This window comes from Buteo buteo, chromosome 26 (assembly GCF_964188355.1).
Source record: "Buteo buteo chromosome 26, bButBut1.hap1.1, whole genome shotgun sequence".
NCBI lineage: Eukaryota > Metazoa > Chordata > Aves > Accipitriformes > Accipitridae > Buteo > Buteo buteo.
The window spans coordinates 14,923,766-14,943,797 of NC_134196.1; the positions used below are offsets into that span (position 1 = coordinate 14,923,766).

At 42.4% G+C, this 20,032-nt stretch overlaps 2 protein-coding genes across 2 annotated transcripts; one reads left to right on the forward strand and one right to left on the reverse strand.

The window, feature by feature from the left end:
• Positions 1–1,619: 1,619 nt before the first annotated feature.
• Positions 1,620–4,541, forward strand: LRRC10 (leucine rich repeat containing 10). Its single transcript, XM_075057887.1, has one exon. The coding sequence runs from the start codon at positions 1,689–1,691 to the stop codon at positions 2,523–2,525; it is 837 nt and encodes a 278-aa protein (XP_074913988.1). The 5' UTR covers positions 1,620–1,688; the 3' UTR covers positions 2,526–4,541.
• A 625-nt stretch (positions 4,542–5,166) lies between these two features.
• Positions 5,167–19,014, reverse strand: CCT2 (chaperonin containing TCP1 subunit 2). The gene is made up of 16 exons (XM_075057886.1): positions 18,849–19,014; positions 17,543–17,617; positions 17,004–17,069; positions 16,794–16,905; positions 15,820–15,896; positions 14,238–14,350; positions 13,486–13,688; positions 13,187–13,287; positions 12,973–13,100; positions 10,963–11,066; positions 9,034–9,153; positions 8,320–8,448; positions 8,122–8,225; positions 7,004–7,103; positions 6,152–6,293; positions 5,167–5,481 (listed from the first exon to the last, which is right to left on the reverse strand). The coding sequence occupies exons 1-16, from the start codon at positions 18,849–18,851 to the stop codon at positions 5,451–5,453; spliced, it is 1,608 nt and encodes a 535-aa protein (XP_074913987.1). The 5' UTR covers positions 18,852–19,014; the 3' UTR covers positions 5,167–5,450.
• Between the last annotated feature and the right edge of the window lie 1,018 nt (positions 19,015–20,032).

The window sequence follows — 20,032 nt, forward strand, 5'->3', positions numbered from 1 at the left end:
CTCTGCCCAGCTTCTCCATCCAAAACTTGTTTCAGGGCACTCAGGTCGCGGCACTTGCTGTTCTCCGTCCTGCTGTGATACCGGTTCCCAGACGCCCTCTCTGTTGTTCTCCTTCCCTGGGAAACCCTCTATACTTTTCATAGCATCACTGCAGCATGGCACAGCCACTCGTCTTGCAGGGAAAAGGCTAGTAAACATCCTATAGCTGATACACAACTGATAGCTAAGAGCTGCTTTACGTTTGAAAGCAAGTGATGGTAGAGAGCTCTCTAATACCAGATTTGACCAGAGATCCAGGGGCCACCTTAACTGCTCGATACCGCCTTTTTCTCAATCTTCTGTTTGCTCTGCCTTTTGTTTTCCCAAGAATACGTGGCTCTCAGCAACCACGTATTTTGGTTGTGTAGAACCTAATGCCCTGAAACCGACTGCAGATTGTCTGAAGAAAGTATCCTCCCTAAATTATGGTAAGTGTGGAAAAGGACAGCAGTGAGCTGTAGATACCAAAGTAGAGAGCCAGCTGCCAGAGAGGCTATTTCACCTTAAAACACTCTGCCAGCTTTCACACCCAAAGATCAAGGTAGAGCCATGGCCAACACACAGGTAGGACAATCTCCAAAAAAGCTTAAAACAGCAGCAAGAAGTCAAAGTATGCAGAGGTGCCTACACATGGGAAGGCTTCTAGAAATGAGGCACTCCTGACCTCAATAGCAAGGGACCTTGCTGAGAGGAGGAGGGGAACAGTTTATACTGTCACATCTAAATAGTCATAATTTTTAACATCGTATTTATCTCACTCATAACAAGTGAGAATCTTAATGGAACTAAATCCATGGCAGTTTCTTGACAGGTTTTGGTACAGACATGGGAACTGCAGTAGCACGGTTGGAAGGTGGCTGGAGAACGGCCGTGGCAGGTTGTGATAGTGAGCATATTAAATGGGGATTCAGACAAGCAGCAAAACATAATGTAATGAAAAAGGCCCTACACAGTCAAGAGTGCCAGAGGCTATAGTAAACACCATTAAATTAGAAACATAAATAGTAGAACAGCTCAAGATAGCAGTTTGCCAAGTATTTGTGTTAAAGCTTTAAGATAAGTACTGGGTGGCAAGTTACACTCTGAAATTATGTATTTGGCACGTTGCAAAGTAAATCCCTAAAAGTGCCACTTGTCTGGAAAGTCAGTCAAGTCTTGACAGGTATTTTAAACAACAATTCAATTACAACCGACATTTCCGATGAAAGTTTCATGAAAGCTAAACATCGGAGTTTAAAACTTTGGTCTTCTGCGGTGTTTACTTTCCCGAGCGAATCCCCGCAGCCAGCACAGCTGGAGCAAGAGGTGAGGGGCTGGAGCATCGGGGCGATGGTTTGGGGCAAACTCAGAGAACATTTACAGTGTGCGAGAAGAGGCAAGAAGGAATGTTTTCGGGGAGGGGCGAGTGGGACTGTGGGCGAGAGAAGGAGACCTGCACTCTGGGTCGTCCTGTCCGTAATCCCCGTCACTAAACACTCACTTGGTTATCAGAAACATTTCAGAGCCCTTGAGATTAATGGCTGGTGCCATGTAAACAGAGCCTTATATTGGGAAGACAGAGTTACCGGCAGGCCAGTGCACAGCAGGAGACCAAGGCGGGCCCCTGTCCCTCGCAGTCCCGGCGATCCCCGGACAAAGAAAGTCCCAGGATGGGCAACAGTCTGAAAGCCGTAGTTGCTTTTGTGCCCTCCAACGAGTGCCAGAAGTACCTCCTGGAAGACCTAGAAGAGATGCCAGTGGACAAAACGGTGGATCTGAGCAGCAGGCAGCTGAGGCGGCTGCCTCTGCACATTTGCTCTTTTCGGGAACTGGTCAAGCTGTACCTGAGCGACAACAACCTGAACCATCTGCCCCCCGAGCTGGAGCAGCTGCAAAACCTGCAGATCCTGGCGCTGGACTTCAACAACTTCAAAGCGCTGCCCCTGGTCGTGTGCACCCTGAAGCAGCTCTGCATCCTCTACCTGGGCAACAACAAGCTCTGCAGCCTGCCCCTCGAGCTCCGGCTCCTGCAGAACCTCAAGACCCTCTGGATCGAGTCCAACTGCCTGCAGCGCCTGCCCGAGGTGGTGTGCGAGCTCAGCCTGCTCAAGACCCTGCACGCCGGCTCCAACGCGCTGCGCGCGCTCCCTGCCCAGCTGCGGTGCCTGCAGGAGCTGCGCACCATCTGGCTGTCGGGCAACCTGCTGTCCGAGTTCCCCCCTGTCCTGCTGGACATGCCTTTTCTGGAGGTGATCGACGTGGATCGTAATTCCATCCGGTTCTTTCCCAGCCTGGCTCACCTCCCCGGCCTGAAGCTGGTGATCTACGATCACAACCCCTGCAGGAACGCACCCAAAGTGGCCAAAGGGGTGCGCAGGGTGGGGAGATGGTCAGAGGAGACCCCCGAACCCCGCAAGCGGTCCGGGGCAGTGATAGAAATCACGCTCGATGAGAAACCGTCGCCACCTCCTGCTGCCAAGCCCGAGCCAGAAGCCGAGCCCTGCTGATGCTCAGCTGCCCGCTCCGGCAAAGGCAGCGGCACACTCACCCCACCGCCCAACCTCTACTTCTCCCTTCCTTGCTGGTGTCCAGGGAGCACCACATCGCCCGGCTAGTCTTCAGGAGTAGGTGCACCAGCTTAGAGCTAGGAGACGGCGAAATTCTTGTGTACAGACACCCCCTTTTGCACAGCAGCCAACACTCTCTCTAGAGGAAAGACTTCTTCCCTTTCCTTCTCCTCCCATGTGAGGACGACTCACAATTCACAGCAGAGATGAAGACACAGTTAAGACGTTTTCCGTGGGTGGATTGCACAGAGCACGTACGGACTCGCTGCTCTTCACCCATGGTCTCCCTTCTCCCTTCCACCTTGCTGAGGTGTCCGAACTCAGCTGGAAGCCGCTGTTCAAGGTGATCACTGCTGAGTCTCAGCTCTAAAGTAACCCACACCATTTGTCTCAAATGACTTCTCCGAAACGCAGCAAGAGCATGAAAGTTCCCCTGCCTGCTGAGTGGGAAGCAGTAGCAGAACCCCGGCTGCTCTATCAAGGAAACAGTGCGTACATACCAACGAGCTCTCCTCTTACCGCTGCTGCCTTCCTCCTGGACAATTCGCGACCACTCTTGTCTTGTTATTGCCAAGCACCATTTTAAATGATGGCGAGGAAGGCTAGAGGCTTTGCTGCTAGCTTTGATGTGAGCGACAACGCTGCCTGTAAGGGCAGCTGTACACGCCGAGTTTTCACGCAGTAGCAAAGAAGAAAATCAAAGCCGGTCTAAAAGGGAAAAACCATGAGAGCTGCAAAGGTAAACCTGCATGAATAAAACCCAGGGCTGGGAGCCTCCTGCTACAGGCTTGCACAGAATTTGAAGCCGAGGCAAACTTTACTCTGTTGACTTCAGCTGGGTATTTCTCCAGCTTGCAACTCGGACCGGTTCAGATCCCCTTCAAAATGCACTGAACTCTTTTTATAAAGTATGTTTTGCTTTATAATTGTGTAACACAGAAATCTGGCTCAAAATGACAGTTTTAGCTTTTGATTCCATAGCACAGATCGTTGAGTTTGGTAAAAGACAGCTTTTTTTAAAAAGGGTGGGGAGCCCTTGGTGGTGCAGAACAGCCACTTCCCTCTCTGCCTCACTTGTCAAGTGGAACTGTCTCACCAGCGCAGCCTGCAGAAGCGGCAGTTGACTTCCCAGAAAAGGTTTGATTCAATGCCAGTTCGTGACTGCTTAGTGTCATTTACATGCTTGAAAAATTATCTGGAAATACATAGACTCTGCTAGCACTTGCTGTCTTGTTAAATGAAGTCTGAATTTGGATCTGGCTGGCACCCATGTAGTGTCCTTACTAGTCATTAAATAAAGTATACTAGCATCTTGCTGAGTTAAATCATCCTGCTTTGGAATTAACTGAATTCTCTTTCCAAATTCTTTGTCAAACCTTGTTTCAACAAACTATTTCTTCCTATAGAAGAAAATTATTCAGCAGGACAAGAGTTCAGGGCTTTTTTTAACATCCAAGTTCAATGTTTTATTTCCTATGGAACTGACCTGGTACTTTATTTACTTGAGGGGGTGGGGAAGAAGGTGCTTTCACCTGCTTGCCAATGGTTTGGATTTAACACAGCACTCTTTACACAGCATTGTCACTTTTGGAGATCTGAAGAGTCTGCTTTGAGAGTTTGGAGGAGCGCTCTGTAAGCAGATTCTCTTCATTTCAGGAAACCTAAGGGAGAAAAACGTTTGCACAGATACTTTCTTGATTTCACATTAATCTTCCTGCTTTGGCAGACTTCCCCCAGTGTTTGCCAAGGTGCTGCATTATACTTGCAAGGGCCCGAAGGGTCACAACACCCAGCTGGCACCTCTCTTCAGGCTCCCACAGAGACAGTGCCTCTGCTTGTCTCTGCTTACAGTCATCAAGAATCTGCGTGAACACTGCTGCAGGCATCACAGACTTCCTTACGACCTGAGCATAAAGAAACTGGTCCAATTAAGAAAGATGTTGCCTTTGCAGCAACTACTGGAATAGGAAAGAGAATATAAAGATAGGCTACAATAGACATGAAAGGGGGAAAAAAGGAATAAAGGGAACATGATGCAGCCTGGCACTTTTTCCACTAACTGCCCTCTATTGTAAGTGTTTGTAAAGTCAGCCTGAGTCCAGTCCTTTACAGCCAAACACACAGACTGTTTGGTCCAGGATGTTGGCATCTCTCCCAAACTGCACCTTCCTCTCAACTCCCCTCAGCAGAACTCCTATCTACATAAAATTTGTGGTGTAAAAAGCTGTAAAATCCCTTCGGTGGTAGTTCTAGGCACTGACTAAGGTTCCTCTTCAGCTTTTTCCTTTTCCTTTCATCATCAGAAAAAAATTAGTAATCCTCCTGTATCACTAGGAAAGGCTAACATGTAACTTCAGAGCCTATTTCTAGGATCCCAACTCAAAACCTATACAGCCAGGACTGGAATAAACCACTCACACTAAACACACCACGTCAATCTGAACCAGCAAGCTACAAAGGCTTGAAAGGTTATCCTTCACACTGACTGCCGGGGCACGGCTGGAAGCATCTGAGGACTGAGGATGTGCACCGCAGCTTTTCTAATGAAACTGGTTCTACACAAAAACAAATAGAACTCTGATGAATGTGAACTTATTTTTTTTTATTTCTATGTATTTTAAGTGGAACCTGGAGAGGAACAGAAGGAATAGGGTTGTATAAAACCCGTTTTACTTGAAAGTGAATTCTTCCCCACAACACATATAAACTGAAATAAGTTAAAACCAACTGAAGACAGTTATTTCATGCCACTGATGGAGATCTGCTCGTCTCAAGCTTCTATTCCATAACCTCACAAGAACTAGATCATTGAAGAAAATTACTAGGCGAGATCTGGTCCACACATCCTCAGGTACTGTAGAAAATTTAACATGGGCGATGGTCTGGTACACGTTTTCTGGGAAGAAAAAGAAAAATGAGAAAATTTCCCCCCATGCTGATGTCCACCAGTCTCCCCACCTGCCCTTATTTTTAATTTTTAGCTGGTATTTTGTGTTCAGTGCTAGCTTTATCTCACAGCACAAAAAGCGGTATCATCCCAAAGCTAATACACGACCTTTGACCACAGTTAAAAAAACCCTGTGATTCACAAAACAGTGCAAACTACCTGGTAGCAGGCACACATGAAATAACCTGCCTACAAGTGGCATTTCTTCTCAAACTTTTTAAACAAACATGTTTTTCTTTTAACTGTAGATTCTACTTCAGAAGCAGCTGGGCATTTCACTACAATTCTTGCCAAAAGAAAAAAAAAAAGCAGCGTGATCCCCTACATTTTGGTCAGCCACTTCTGCAGATGCTTTAGTACTAGATATGGCACATGAGTAGCTGGTGACCTAAGATTAACTCGGCATTGCTCAGATGCACTAATTTAAGCACACTGACAGCTCTAAAGGCCTGTTCATACTGCTAATGCAAAAAAATCACGTAACATGAACATTAGCATGTCATATGTCAGTCTTCATTTCAAATAAATATTTTTAGAACAAGACTTTTCTACAGTTACTCTTCCACAGAAGGAGGTTACTTTGTACCACTGTAACTGACCACAGATACTCAGAACATACCTTGGTGCTGCTTTAATGATGTCATCTACACGAAGAATCATTTCTGCTGCTTCAGCTGCACTCAGCAAAACTTGTCTCTTGACTTGGAAACTTTCTGTTACTCCCAAGACTGCCATGTCTCCAATGATACCCTCTTTCATATCTGTAAGAAGAGATACATTAAGAGGTTGTTTGGTTTTTTTTAAATTGGGGGGCAAGGGGGTGGTGGTTTAAAGAAATTACAAGAAGCTGGCTGTATGGTAACTTAGCTGCTCGAATGAACCATATTGATAGTAAGGGAAGTATTAAATAAAGTCTTTCACCTCAAGGCTCCCGATTTAAGCCTAACATGTTGCAATTACATACAAAAAATTAATGATGAAAACTTTATACACTGGGAAGAGGAGACAAGATCCCAACAGGACTCTCAGTACTATTTCCTTAGGTATATCAACTTCAGATTTTTTCTCCACAACTTTTTTTTAAGGGTTGGGGTTTGGTTTTTTTTTTGGGGGGGGGGGGGGGCCGGGGGGGGGGGGCGGTGTTTGGTTGGGTTGTGGTTTTGTTTGCTTTTAAATCAATGCCTTTCTTTTTAAGCTTCATATAACTAGACTCAATGTAAGTAGGGGAAGTGTTTTTTACAGGTGGAAACCATCCCCTTCAAAAACAAAGCTTTTCACTCTGTTGTGAAAATCCTGGTAGAATGATAAAGGAAATAGAACGTAGGCATACAGTGTTACATGCAAAGCAAACAGAAATCAACGTACTCAGTTCTTCCAGCTACCAGTGACAAACAGATGTGACCAAGTTTAATAAGCCTAATCACCCTCCCAAACAGCAATCCAACAACAGAAGTAATATCAAGCCCCTTACCAAGTCCATAAGTAGTCTTCCCTTCACTGTGAGCAGCTCTCAGCTGAGCAACCAAATCTGCACTGTCATAGCCAGCATTATCAGCTATTATTGTTGGGATCTAAGGGGATAAACACAGGTTGTCTTTAATTAATGCAGGGATTGATCCCTAGTAAACATGGAACATACTTTGGTATTACTAGTTTACTATTCAGTTTCAAGAAGAGGAAGTTTCAAACACATGGGAAAAAGAAAAAATCTAACTACCTTTATAAGGATTTTGTTTAAGACCCTGTTCTAAGAGAGTAGCTGAGAGGACAGAAGTGTGTTAACTGATTTGTCGGTTCATTTTACACGGGCAGAAAGAAATCTGTCTCTTTCTTAGCATTTCAGACTACAATTGGAGAAACAGTTTCATTTTAAGAACATAAGCGTGCTGGTAAGCATTAACCACCAGATCATTCTGTTCACTTATTTAAGTGACAGCAGTGCAAACTGCTTGTGCTGACTGAAGAGGTAATGCCAAGTCTTACCATGCTCTTTAATTTAATTTTCTTGGGAGAAATGTTTTACTATGGTCTTTCATTTCCTAAGAAAGGTTTTCCCTAATTTAAATTACAGGAAGGCAATTCTTCTCAAATTGACAGTCTGTTACCACAATACTACTCTATAAATGTTTCTTGTGATACTAAGTTGCAATCTCCAATGCAAGTCTAGAAACTTCTAGACAGTACTAGAGCACAAATACAATCAAATAGCACTAGAGTATCAACTGAACAGAACAGTTGCTCTCTTCTAAATCAGTTGTCAGCTGAATAAGGCAAGATTTTTATGGGCTATTTCTGCTGCACTTTTAACCTTGCAGGTAACAGGAGCAAGAACCAGTTAGAAGAGGGCTAGCATATGAACATCAGAGTTCTGTAACATGCAGAATTATTAAAAACACCACTACTTTCTTCCTAAGAGAGAAAACAGTAACTTCTTCCCCTTTGTTCATCCAAGATGTGTTGCTAAATTTTACTTTTTTACTTTTAGAAAACCAAACCTTTGAAAGAGAAGCAACTATCTGATGCCGGAAGCTAGTAAACTTAGTGAAACATCATGTCTATTAATCCAGCAATCTGATTAAACAAACTTACCATTCGTAAAGCCTTAGCAAAGGACTCCATTGCAACAGACTCTTTGCCAGGTGTTCTGATGGCAAGTTCTGCAACAGCGTTAGCCATCAGCATCTCTGAACAACCTATTCATTGGAGACACACAGATGTTTTATATCTGACTTGAACAGTAATACAAAATGTGTATCATGTACAAGGTACAAAGAATCTAATATTCACCTCCACCATACACAGTTCTAGTGTCCTTCACAGTCTGGGCAAGAACACAAAGAGCATCATGCAAAGACCTCTCTGCTTCATCTAGAATCTGCTGTGTTGCTCCACGCAAAACTATGGTGCAAGCTTCACCTACAAAGCGCAAATATGAACAGATTTAAAAAACAAACCAAAGACAAAAAAAGGCTATAACAAAGCATTTGTAATGGTTTTGCTATCACTGCAGTCGAGTTTTACATAGATCAATTGGGGGGGTGGCGGGAAGAAAGCATGATGACATTTCACAGGTAGAATGAAATGATGTACACTATACTATTGCTTTTATTAGTGAACTGTTCCACACCACCTTAATTTTATTAAAAAAGATTGTTATCTCAAAACTACCCCTCGGAAATTTATAGTATTGGCATTTACTAGAACAAGCACTCAAGTTCTTTAAGTATGACATGTTGCTACTATTCTTGTCAATTCAGCCTCCCAAAGGAGAAATTTTGGTTCCTACCCTTACAAATGTTTATGTTCATTTACTTAACATTAAACACATGCAACTTCAACCATGAATGTACATCTTTGCCGGATTTTTACTGAAGAGCAAGGTTTTAATAAAAATGGTTACATGAATTGTTACAAAATTCCTACACCACCCTGGTAACTCAACAGCATTAGCAGGGGATTAACACAAATGTTACAAGATGCCATTAGTGGTAAAACACTTACCCATTGCCACTCCAGAGAAATGAATAAGTTTATCTTCTCCAATCATGACTTCTTCAATAAGCTTGCAGCTTCCTAGTTTTACTAGCTCAGGGTGATCAAAGGTTGATGCAATTTCACCACCTATAAATGTAAGATCACACAAAAGGCAAAGAGCTCACAATGAAAGCATCCATTCAGGCAAGGTCTAACCAAGGGGGGGGGGGGGGGGATTAAAAAAAAAAAAAAAAACCTTCATGATTGCCCAAAAATGAATTTAAATTAACAATACTGATAAGCCAAATTTTTCCACTGTCAGCATATGGCACCAGAAACCTTCCACTGATGTTGACAAGTCCTTCAAACACTAATATTTTGTTTCACATCACAAGAACTACAATAGCTGTAATGCTTTTGAGCTCTGTCTGGGTAAGAGACTAAATGTCGATCTTTGCCAAAATTAAAATGTCAATCTGTTTAAAATTTCAATAGTATTTACTGATGAAGTATTTATAAAGTACTATATCAAGTTTGCTATATTTTTAAAGTTGAGCTTGTGCCAGTATTCATTTTGCCTGCCCAATGATGGCTGAGAACCACTGGCCACCACTCTCCTGAATCGCAAGTCTCATGCCATGTCACAGTGGCAATATTGTGCATTTATTGTAAACTCCCATATTGTAAACAAAACAGATATTACAAAGACCAAAATGTCTCTGAATGGAATATTGTTCTAATAATTTGATATTCCCATTAGAAAACCATTTACATTCACTCCCAGTGTATGCTCAATTATTCCACATTAGCTTGCAGCACTGGTCTAGTTGTAGGGGTACAAGAAAAGACAAGATTTGTTGTAAAGAGTTTGTGCTTACTAAAAGCTTGTCTATTTTTTTCAGCTATACTATTTGATCCAGTGTGCTCTGATATGGTTCACTTGCTCTGCCTACAAAATTTGCTTTTAATTTGTTCCAGAACATAAGCAGCATTGCTCTCAATCAAGCATTTACCCGTGTCAATGTGCCTACAGACAGTTATACACAATTGCTACTTCGGTTTTACTAAGCTAAACACATCAGTATCTCTTCCTCTCTCCCTCAAAGCAAATTCTCCATTCTCCTGATCAATTTCACAATTAACTTTTTATGATGTTCCAGTTAACTATCTCTAACTTCAGCAATGAGAATCATCTGTGGCATTCCAGATGTTTCATTTTCCTTAGTTACTAGAGTCACATTTACACTGACCACTGAAAATATCCAGGTTGTTCATGTCATCTGAGATCCACCTCAAGTCGATGACTCAGGCCCACATTTTTAACAAAGGATAACTCTCTAAGTCTTCTCTATTACAATCAAACAACATCCATTTATAACAAGATGGTATTAACTAACTTGTGGATTCATCAACTTATTCTTGCTATTGCTAAGTTTCATCCTTTCCCTAGAAAACAAACACTTCAAAAGTTTATCAAGCAGGGACTTAACCGAAAATATTTTTGAAACATGAAAGAAAATCACTAACTGGCACTAACTGGCTAAATTATATTCCACAGTTAACATTATGATCCTTTATTCACAGTTGCTAGAGAAAATAAAGTATGTTTAAATCATTATGCAGGCAGGATTCAGAATCAGAACAGACATTTTACATGCAAAGTATAAGACAATGAAGATAGAAACTGAGTTACCTGCTTCTGAAAAAATACTGACAGTTATATAGCAGTTGATAAATCAACAAAGTAATTTCAAAGTTTCTTATGGCCAATTTCATAAGGTCCTCCATATACTTTTGTATTTAAGTACTGTAAAATAAACTTTATTTGGAGTACTTTTCACATTCACAGATCTGCTTAATAGTAAAAAGTAAAAACTAGGTGATCAAGCATTAACATTTACTGAAGATCAAATAATGCGACTCTCCAAGTTTCATATAACAAGGTATTCTACATACCTGTAACAAGAGCCAGACGTTCTACACCAGCAAAGTCAGCATGTTCAATAGCCATGACGCCAGCAGCTCCAAAGAGCTGTTCAGGGTAGTTGTAGATCAACTGTCTACAATTAAAACACAGGCACATCTTCCCATTACACACAGAACAAACCTTTTAAAATACCAGAGTAACAAAGGACACCTAATTCTCAGTAGCATGGATATGCAACAAGATTTCTGAAAGCTACAAAAGCAGTCAATACGTGAGGCCCCTGCCACACACGGAATGTTACACCACACGGAAGCAAATGCAGTGACAGGAAAACATACAAAGCTGAAAAAACATAAAAAACTCAAACTACTATAGCTCTTTGCAATACCCTTCCCCTGAAGGCACACTATCAACACACAAGGACTCATATGCTTTAAATTCTAAGTCCTTTGATTCTAAGCACCTGCTGGACACTTAACTGCCTAGTCCAGCAGAGTGCACTAAAACAACATGTGAAAGAACATCTCTAATTCCTTCACCAATACAAAATCCAAACAGCAGACAACTCTATGGGAACAATCAATGGCCAGTCTCGGAACGTATACAAACAGCAGACCACAGAGATGAGTGTACGTGCTCCCTTGTTAATATGTAAGCCACTCTCTCTAGAATGAAGTAGTCACCTAAAGCTAAATGGTCAGTAAATGGTCATTCAGGAGTGCTATGCCAAACTAATTTTCCCTTCCAAACTAGAGACTGAGCGTTGTAGAGATTCAGCAGGAGCTGGGAGATGCCATCTCTGTCAAAAAAGATGTTTCTAATCTATCTTCAGAAGAGACAATTGGCACTGCTGGGTATGCGCAGAGGAGATTCTTCCTACTCTGGATCCGTATAACCTTGACCCCTGTCAAGCATCTCCTCAATGGTATTTAACTGGCTAACAATTACTATCAGATATGAAGCAGATCTACAGTATACCTATAAGCAGAAGTCAATTTTATCAGGCAATTTTATCAGGCAATAAGTCTGAAAGTCAAGAGTCAACCTAACTGGAATACCACTAGCCTGGCTATGTGACTGACTGCTACCTGAGCTTCCTTAGGGCAACTACCTGTGTTACAAGCACACTGGATAGCAGTGATGGAGTTAAGGATATTTTTTTGCATACTTCAAAGGATTCTTCCATCGATTTGCCAAAAGGATTCCTGACTCTATTTGTACCACGTCCACTGGACAAAGTACTCATTCTGCCTACACTAGAACATAACCTATGTGAAACATGATATAGATGGAGGGACTACAAGATTCATCAGTCTGTCACCGGTTCTTACAGATGTTTAACACAAATTTTGAAGGTGAGTTCTAAGATGGACTATGTCCTGAAAGAGTAAATCTTTGCTACTGCGGCAAACAGTGCTACTCTTACAACTCCTATGCTTTGGTGTAGTACTAGCTAATCAGCTTCCCAGTAGGCTACATGACGCGCTGAACCACCAGGCGTCAAGCTGCTCGTACGTATGGCAGTTTCACTCCAATGAGAATTACTGAAAGGCAGAACACTCTTGAATTTGGAGCAGTACTCCAGCACCAGCTTTTTAATGCAGGAAAAAGCATAGCTGGTTCTATCTGAACTAAATGCATTAAGCAGCACAGACTCTTTCAGCACTGATTTCCTCCCAAAAGCAGGAATATGGATATGGACAATGCTGCTGGTATTCATAACTAAATAAACCCGTTAGTATAAAAGCACAGTGACATTGCTTCAACTGGACTGAAACATGGATTCCTGATTAAGTAACATCACTTCTTCCTCTTTAAAATAAAAAACCAAAACAGCGCAGCGAAGGGGGCATGGTGCACAAGGGGAAGCACAGAAAAAAACATCAGCCACACTGAAGTGAATAAATCAAGCATTAAGAAGGATCATCTAACTTTACAGATACAAGCATAAATTATGTTCTTCACACTCACAGTATTCACATCTTGCTATTTTCTAACTGCACTATAAACTCTACCCCTTTTTCCCAGAAAATACATACCTGTTAATAAAGCAGTTTATTCCATGCTTAAGAATACGGTCTACCTTCTCCTTCATTTTTTCTTTTTCTGCCTGTTCTATTTCTGCTACTTTTGCTGTAGAGTCCACTCTAACCCGAGAGCCAAATATCTAAATCAAAGAAAATGAAGAGCTCAGTCTAAAAAGGAATTCCATTTACAAAAATATCATTTCACAACAGTAGTTCTGTCACATACCTTAATCTTGTCTGTATCCATACCAGTATTTGCAATAAGAATCTTTGCATTTTCAATTCTTTTTGGCTGATTTACACCAATCTTCTTGTCGAGTAAAAAGCCTGCAGTAACAGAATGGTCTTGTAAGACTTCATATTAAAAAAGGAGAACAATCCATTTCCATTATTACAAAAACTCCTATTTATATTCAATTTCATAATAACATAGCAATGTTTCCTAGGACAAATTTGTACAGAGATGTGTAACTTTTAACAGTTTTGTTTCTCAAGTGCACTTACAGCCAATGTACAAAGACTTACCTTCATCTAAGTAGGAATCAGCCAAACTTCCACCCAGTTTCTTAATGACATGGATAGCCTCCAAATTGCCAGAGCCTTTCAGCCTAAGAACAGCTTCTACAGCCAGTTTGACAAAGTGATCTTTATGATGAGTAAGTAATTTTGATGAAAGAGTCGTTCCCGCAATGTTCATCAAGTCTTCACGGAACTTCACTTCATCATCACTAAAATAAAGTCAGTACAGTTAAAGTGGAAGGTCTGAAATCCTTAACTATCATTAACCTACCACTGTGAGTCTCTTCTTCTAGCCTTTATCTGTGTGTACCATGTTCCATTTTGAGGAATGCTAGCTACACAAAATCCCTCCAGCATCCCAGAATACAACCTTATATTTTAAATACAAGCTCAATTAGGAGAACCTTTGCGTTCAGCTTTAGAAAGCCTGTGCTCTCAAAGCGTCAGGTAAAGAAAATAGTCACATTTAAAATCAGAGTATGAAATATGAAATAATACCTCAGATTTTTGTTCTAGGGAGCAACTTATTGCTCATATTTTGTTTCTGCACATCATAAGTAATTTTAAATAATTTCATAAAGCTTCTGCAGTTCATCTAAAGAAAATGAAGTCTTTTTTTTCTTAACTGTTAAAATTCATATATTCAGCCTTTACACTACTTAAAAGAGAGCGAAGAATTTCCCAATGGTATATAATTTTCACTGATGTTTTAATCTTGACTGGTTTATAATGAGTTACAGCACATGTACATTACTAACCCATGATCCACAGCCGCTTTCAAAAGTGCCTCTCTTGAAGCTTTTGTGGCTGCTCTCCAGCCTGCAATGATGGTCTGAGGATGAATCTTCTTTGAAATCAGTAACTCTGCCTCCTATTTAAATGAAATTAATGATTAGTTTTTTCCCCAAGGTATTTTACACTAACTAGGAAAGACACTTCCAAGTAATCAGAAAATTCTGAATGGCGGTAAAAGCCAGAAAGCTCTGACAATGAAATGAAAGTCACCCTACTGGCAGCTTTTTCTTCCAAATCTAGGCAAATATGATTTGCCCTTGGAATATTGTCAGGAAATTTTGATTAATTAAAAAAAAAAACAAACCAAACCTAACTCTAACAGGAATAGCAACCAGACATATACTTCAAAATAGCAATCTTTCATTTGCTGTTTCTGTTCACTTATAGCTGCAACTTAAAGTGTAGCTGGAACAAAAAAAAATCTCCAAATTCCCTTTTTGCAAGGAACTTGGCAAGCTGCTGGATCATTTCTCAGATACTCTTGATCACAGTTCCTGGACCTGAGATGATTAGATTTACTGGCACAGCTCGGCTAAGAAGAGTTCCTCACTTCTGAAGTCTCTTTTATAGTAATTTCAGATTTAGAGTTTGGCAGTGTAAACTCTGTATACAGAGTTTAAATGAACAGTATGAATTCAGGTCTTGTGCACATAAGAAGAGAATTTAACATGCCTTGGGTTTTTTTCTCATTAAAACACTTGTGAATTTATAATAATAAAATAAGGAAGATAACTTAAAATTAAAAAAAAAAAAAGAAAAAGAAAAAAGAAAAATTGATGCCTGTTGCAGTTTAACCCCAGCTAGCAACTAAGCACCACGCAGCTGCTCACTCACTCCCCCCCACCCAGTGGGATGGGGGAGAGAGTTGGAAGGAAAAAGGTAAAACTCATGGGTTGAGATAAGAACGATGTAATAGAACAGAAAGGAAGAAACTAATAATGATGATAATAACAATAATAAAATTACAATAATAATAAAAGGATTGGAATATACAAAACCAGTGATGCACAATGCAATTGCTCACCACTCACTGACCAATGCCCAGTTAGTTCCTGAGCAGCAATCCCCCCCGAGACCAACCCCCCCAGTTTATATACTGGACATGACATCACACGGTATGGAATACCCCTGTGGCCAGTTGGGGTCAGCTGTCCTGGCTGTGTCCCCTCCCAACTCCTTGTGCCCCTCCAGCCGTCTTGCTGGCTGGACATGAGAAGCTGAAAAACCCTTGACTTGGTATAAACACCACTGAGCAACAACTGAAAACATCAGTGTGTTATCAACATTCTCCTCCTACTGAACCCAAAACATAACACTATACAAGCTACTAGGAAGACAATTAACTCTATCCCAGCCGAAACTAGGACAATGACACAGTATTCTAAGGGTTTGGAGTTTTTCCCCTATCAATTTCAACAGCAAGGGAGCTAGGTATCCCTATATTTTGGGACCCCTCTTCATAAACATCAAAGAACACATCCCCTGTTGATATCACAGGAGTACATTGCCAAATAAAAACACATCTGAAAATCTGTAATACGTCACCCTCAGTAATTCAGCGGCCAACACTGTGACAGATGTAGTTCCATCACCAACTTCATCATCTTGAACCTTTGACATATCTAAAAAAAGAAGCCACTGCATTAATGTTTTGATTCAAAATACCATGCTCACCAGTACCAGTTTTACATACAAGTATTCTTCTCTCTGGAGAAGAAAAAAAGAATCTTACTCCTCAATACTTTAAAGAGATCACTCTTTAAGTCACAGAAAAACCTGAGATGCAAATCAAATTCAGCATCCTTCAAATTCCTGCTCTTCATTTGCAACCTAGACACCAGTTCCAGTCTGGAGATGGTCAAAAGCTACTCCTCTCTCTCCTCATTCCTGAAGATGGCCATCAAAAGGAAATAGGGCCAGATAGAAGCTCTAAGCTATACACACAGGATCACAAAATATAATAACGAAGTACGTCCCATGAACTGTTGATAAACAAGGACCCAGCAAACATGAAATCATCAAGAACCTTGACACCAAATTGTTGAGGGTCCTGCTTGTCACTAGAACCAGGCCATTTCCACACTAAGATAGTTGATCGCAAAAGTAAACTCTGTCCAGAGTACAATGTTGACTAAGTGATAAAAAGAGATTTAAATCAGGGAGAACCAGAGAGAACCTCTCTACCCCAGCAGATTTCTGTTCCGAATTTTCCCAGTGAAAGAAGAAGGGCGCATAGCTGTCTTTTTTGTCCCTTTTGACTCCTAGGACAAAACAGGGTTGAGGGAAACGAGGAGACATCGGAACGGTTTTGCAAGAGCAGCATATACCTCAATTTTACTTTGGCAGAGTTCCATAACTCCTGCAACACCTTGGCCTCCTTACTTCTGGAATTCTGCTCCCCCTCCTTTCAATTTTTCACATTATTTGAAGACTACTTTTCTAAGAACAAATAAAAACTACACAATAAAGTTACAGCTGAAGAAACGCCAAGAATCCAATGACAAGCTGTTAAAACTCACCAACCAAGACCTTGGCAGCTGGGTTGTCAACTCCAATAGCTTTGAGGATGGTTGCACCATCGTTGGTAACTGTTACCGTGCTATCTCTTCCAGTACTTAAAAGAATCTTGTCCTACAAGATACGAGATGCAGAATATTGCTTGAAAACACACCTTAACTATTAAAACTAAATTATCAGGTATGACTGCTGAGAACTTGCAGCTGTCTTACCATGCCTTTAGGCCCCAGAGTGCTCTTAACCAGGTCACCAATAGCAATGGCACCAACAAAGGATGACTGAAATGAAAGCAAATATACCTTAGAAAAGGATTTATTTCTACTTTAATACAAGAAGTAGATGCTAGCCCATAACTTCCAAGGGGACACCTTAACACAACCCTTCTGCAGCCACGCTCCTTTCAGCAGTCTGGGTACAAGTTTCTTAACTGCTACATTTTGATAACAAGATCAAATATACTTAATTCTCACAGAAACCATAAAAGCCTGTCTTGCAGCCAAGAGAAATGCCCTCCAATGAATGTAAGTTTTCTGAGCTTAGGTACTTAGTTTTTGAACACTTACGAGGAGCTTCTCTAATTGTTAGTATAAACAACACTCCTCCTACCTTCTGTTCACAGATGTGCAACAAAAAAAACCCAATGAGACAGATGAAGTTCCACATCACCATAAACTGGAAGTACATTTAACAGTAGAAAAGACTAAGTTCAATTACCCCAAGCATTACCAGTTTCTTAGAGAATTAAACTTACCAACCGAGCGGTTTCGGCCTTTTCTTCATCTGCACCTGCCTTGAAAATGTTCACAGGAGCAAGGGAAATGGATGCCTAAAACAGAGTTAACATAAGCATATTCCCTTAGCTTTAATAAAACAATGCATTTTAAAAATAAACCCCTGATGCTAACAACCTAAACAATGTTTTTATTATTAAAATTATTTCTTTCTAGACCCCATTTGGTTTCAATAAAAAGTATATTCAGGACAAATTCACCTTGACTCTTTCTTAAAAAATCTATCTTGCAATCTCTTCATCACACGAAGGGATTACAAGACAGAATGCAACGTACTCCAAGGGACTGCACACCACATTCTCTGGTAAGATCAATGAGCCTGAAAGGCCGTTACCAGTACCTTGCTTTGGGGCAACGTTTGCGTTGCTGTTCTGTGCAGCTAATCATCAAGTCCAGACAACCCAAAGACAGGTACAACCAGCAGAACCTAAAGAATCCAGTTACTGAGCACGCTGGGGCTGTAATATTTTGACATTTTGTGTTGAACCCTAATTCTTTTTTATTTGCATTCCCATGTAAATTGATTGTACCAGTAACAAACACGTGCCGTCAGAGACTAATATCTGCAAAGAACTCAAGGCCTTAAACTAATAAGGATCAAATCCCAAAAGTACAGATGCGTCAACCCTCTGAGGAGAGGGAGAGGAAAGGGAAAGGGAGAGGGAGAGGAAAGGGAAAGGGAGAGGGAGAGGAAAGGGAAAGGGAGAGGGAGAGGAAAGGGAAAGGGAGAGGGAGAGGAAAGGGAAAGGGAGAGGGAGAGGAAAGGGAGAGGGAGAGGGAGAGGAAAGGGAGAGGGAGAGGGAGAGGAAAGGGAGAGGGAGAGGGAGAGGAAAGGGAAAGGGAGAGGGAGAGGAAAGGGAGAGGGAGAGGGAGAGGAAAGGGAGAGGGAGAGGGAGAGGAAAGGGAGAGGGAAAGGAGAGGAGGCCTCCCGCCCGCCTCCATCCCGTCAGCCGCGCTGGGGGCCGGGGCGAGGTCCCACCACCGCGGGACCGGGAACCGCCCGGCGCCTGCTCCGCCGCTGCAGGCCAGGCCAGGCCAGGCCGGGCCGGGCCGGGCCGGTCCCGCACCCCGGCCCACGGCGGTCCCTCCTCGCCCGCGTTCTAGAACTTTCCAGGCCCAACACTCCTCCTCCTCCTCCTCCTCCTCCTTCCCCCCCACCCCCGCGGGACAAAGCGCGGGAGGAGGGGCGCGGCCGCCGGGCCCTCGCAGGCCTGAGGGAAAGGGAGCCGCCGCCCGGCCCTGCCGTGCCCACCCTCCGCCGCTCACCATGCTGCCGGTGCCTCTTCCTCCTCCTTCTCCTCTTCCTCCTCCTCTTCCTCTTCTCTTCCTCCTCCTCCTCAGCCAGAGAACCCGCGCGCGCGGCTCCGCGGCCCCTCCACGAGCTCCTCGGCGGAAGTGGCGTCAGAGGAGCCGCCGACTTCCGGCGGCGCGCACGGCCTTGTGGGAGCCACCGCCCGTCTCGTCAGGGGGAGGCGGCCGGCCCCGCTGTGCGGAGTTGTTTCCGCCTCAGCAAAGGAGAGGGTCGTTGCCCCAGGTTAATTTCGTGGTATTCCTGGAGGTCAGTTCTCAAACCGGTCAGAAGCATTTAAAATTACCGCTCCTGGCCTCCAGCGCGCTTGCCAGACCGTCCCGGATACCTGCTATTGCACCATCCACGTCGCCAATGAAAAGCTGGGAAGAGGAGATAACCCCAGCACAATCCCACTCAAAACGCTTTTCAGTATTAAAAGTCTGGTTAACTCGTCTCTTGGCAGCTTTGCGGACATGTGAGACCACATCCGAGCCTCGTTCTGTTGCTGCTTTTCCTCCATGCAAAAAGCCTGTTAGTTACCTGGTCATATTTAAAAAAAAAAAAAAAAAAGTGAATTGGGGTTTGTATGACTTGTTCCTCAAGGATTAATTCCAGCTGGTATTCCTCTTCCTGCTGCCAGACACAAATCTCTTGGGATACATGCAAAGCTGTCTGTTCTAGACTCAAACTGGCCAAGGACAGGTATCTATCCCAATGGAGACAGCAAAAAAGAACATGACTAAAACTCTGCCAACTTTCACATATCTCTCTGGTTTTAAGCATGTTAGTACCTTCTAAGTATTTTTCTTGAGTTCTTTGGGCTTTTTGCTTTGTTTTCTTCAGTTAGATATGTTTTCCCCCCCCTTACCTTGTTCTGAAAACTAGAGTACTGACTGAATTTTAGCATCTTCAGTTTTCCTCATAGTTATGTAGAAAAGTTATCTTAAGTTTTGGCTAGGGCTAATAACCCAACTGAAACAACATTAACTATTTTTATCTTAGAGCATAAATTCACATTTGCTGCTACTGTGGTGTGAGCTGGGGGGGGCGTGATTTTAAAGTGCCTCAGACAATTAAGCAAGTTACAGCCTTTGGAAGATCGAATGCTCATAGAATAACTTACTAGAGACAATTTGTAAATTTGCTTTAAGGGGCTTTT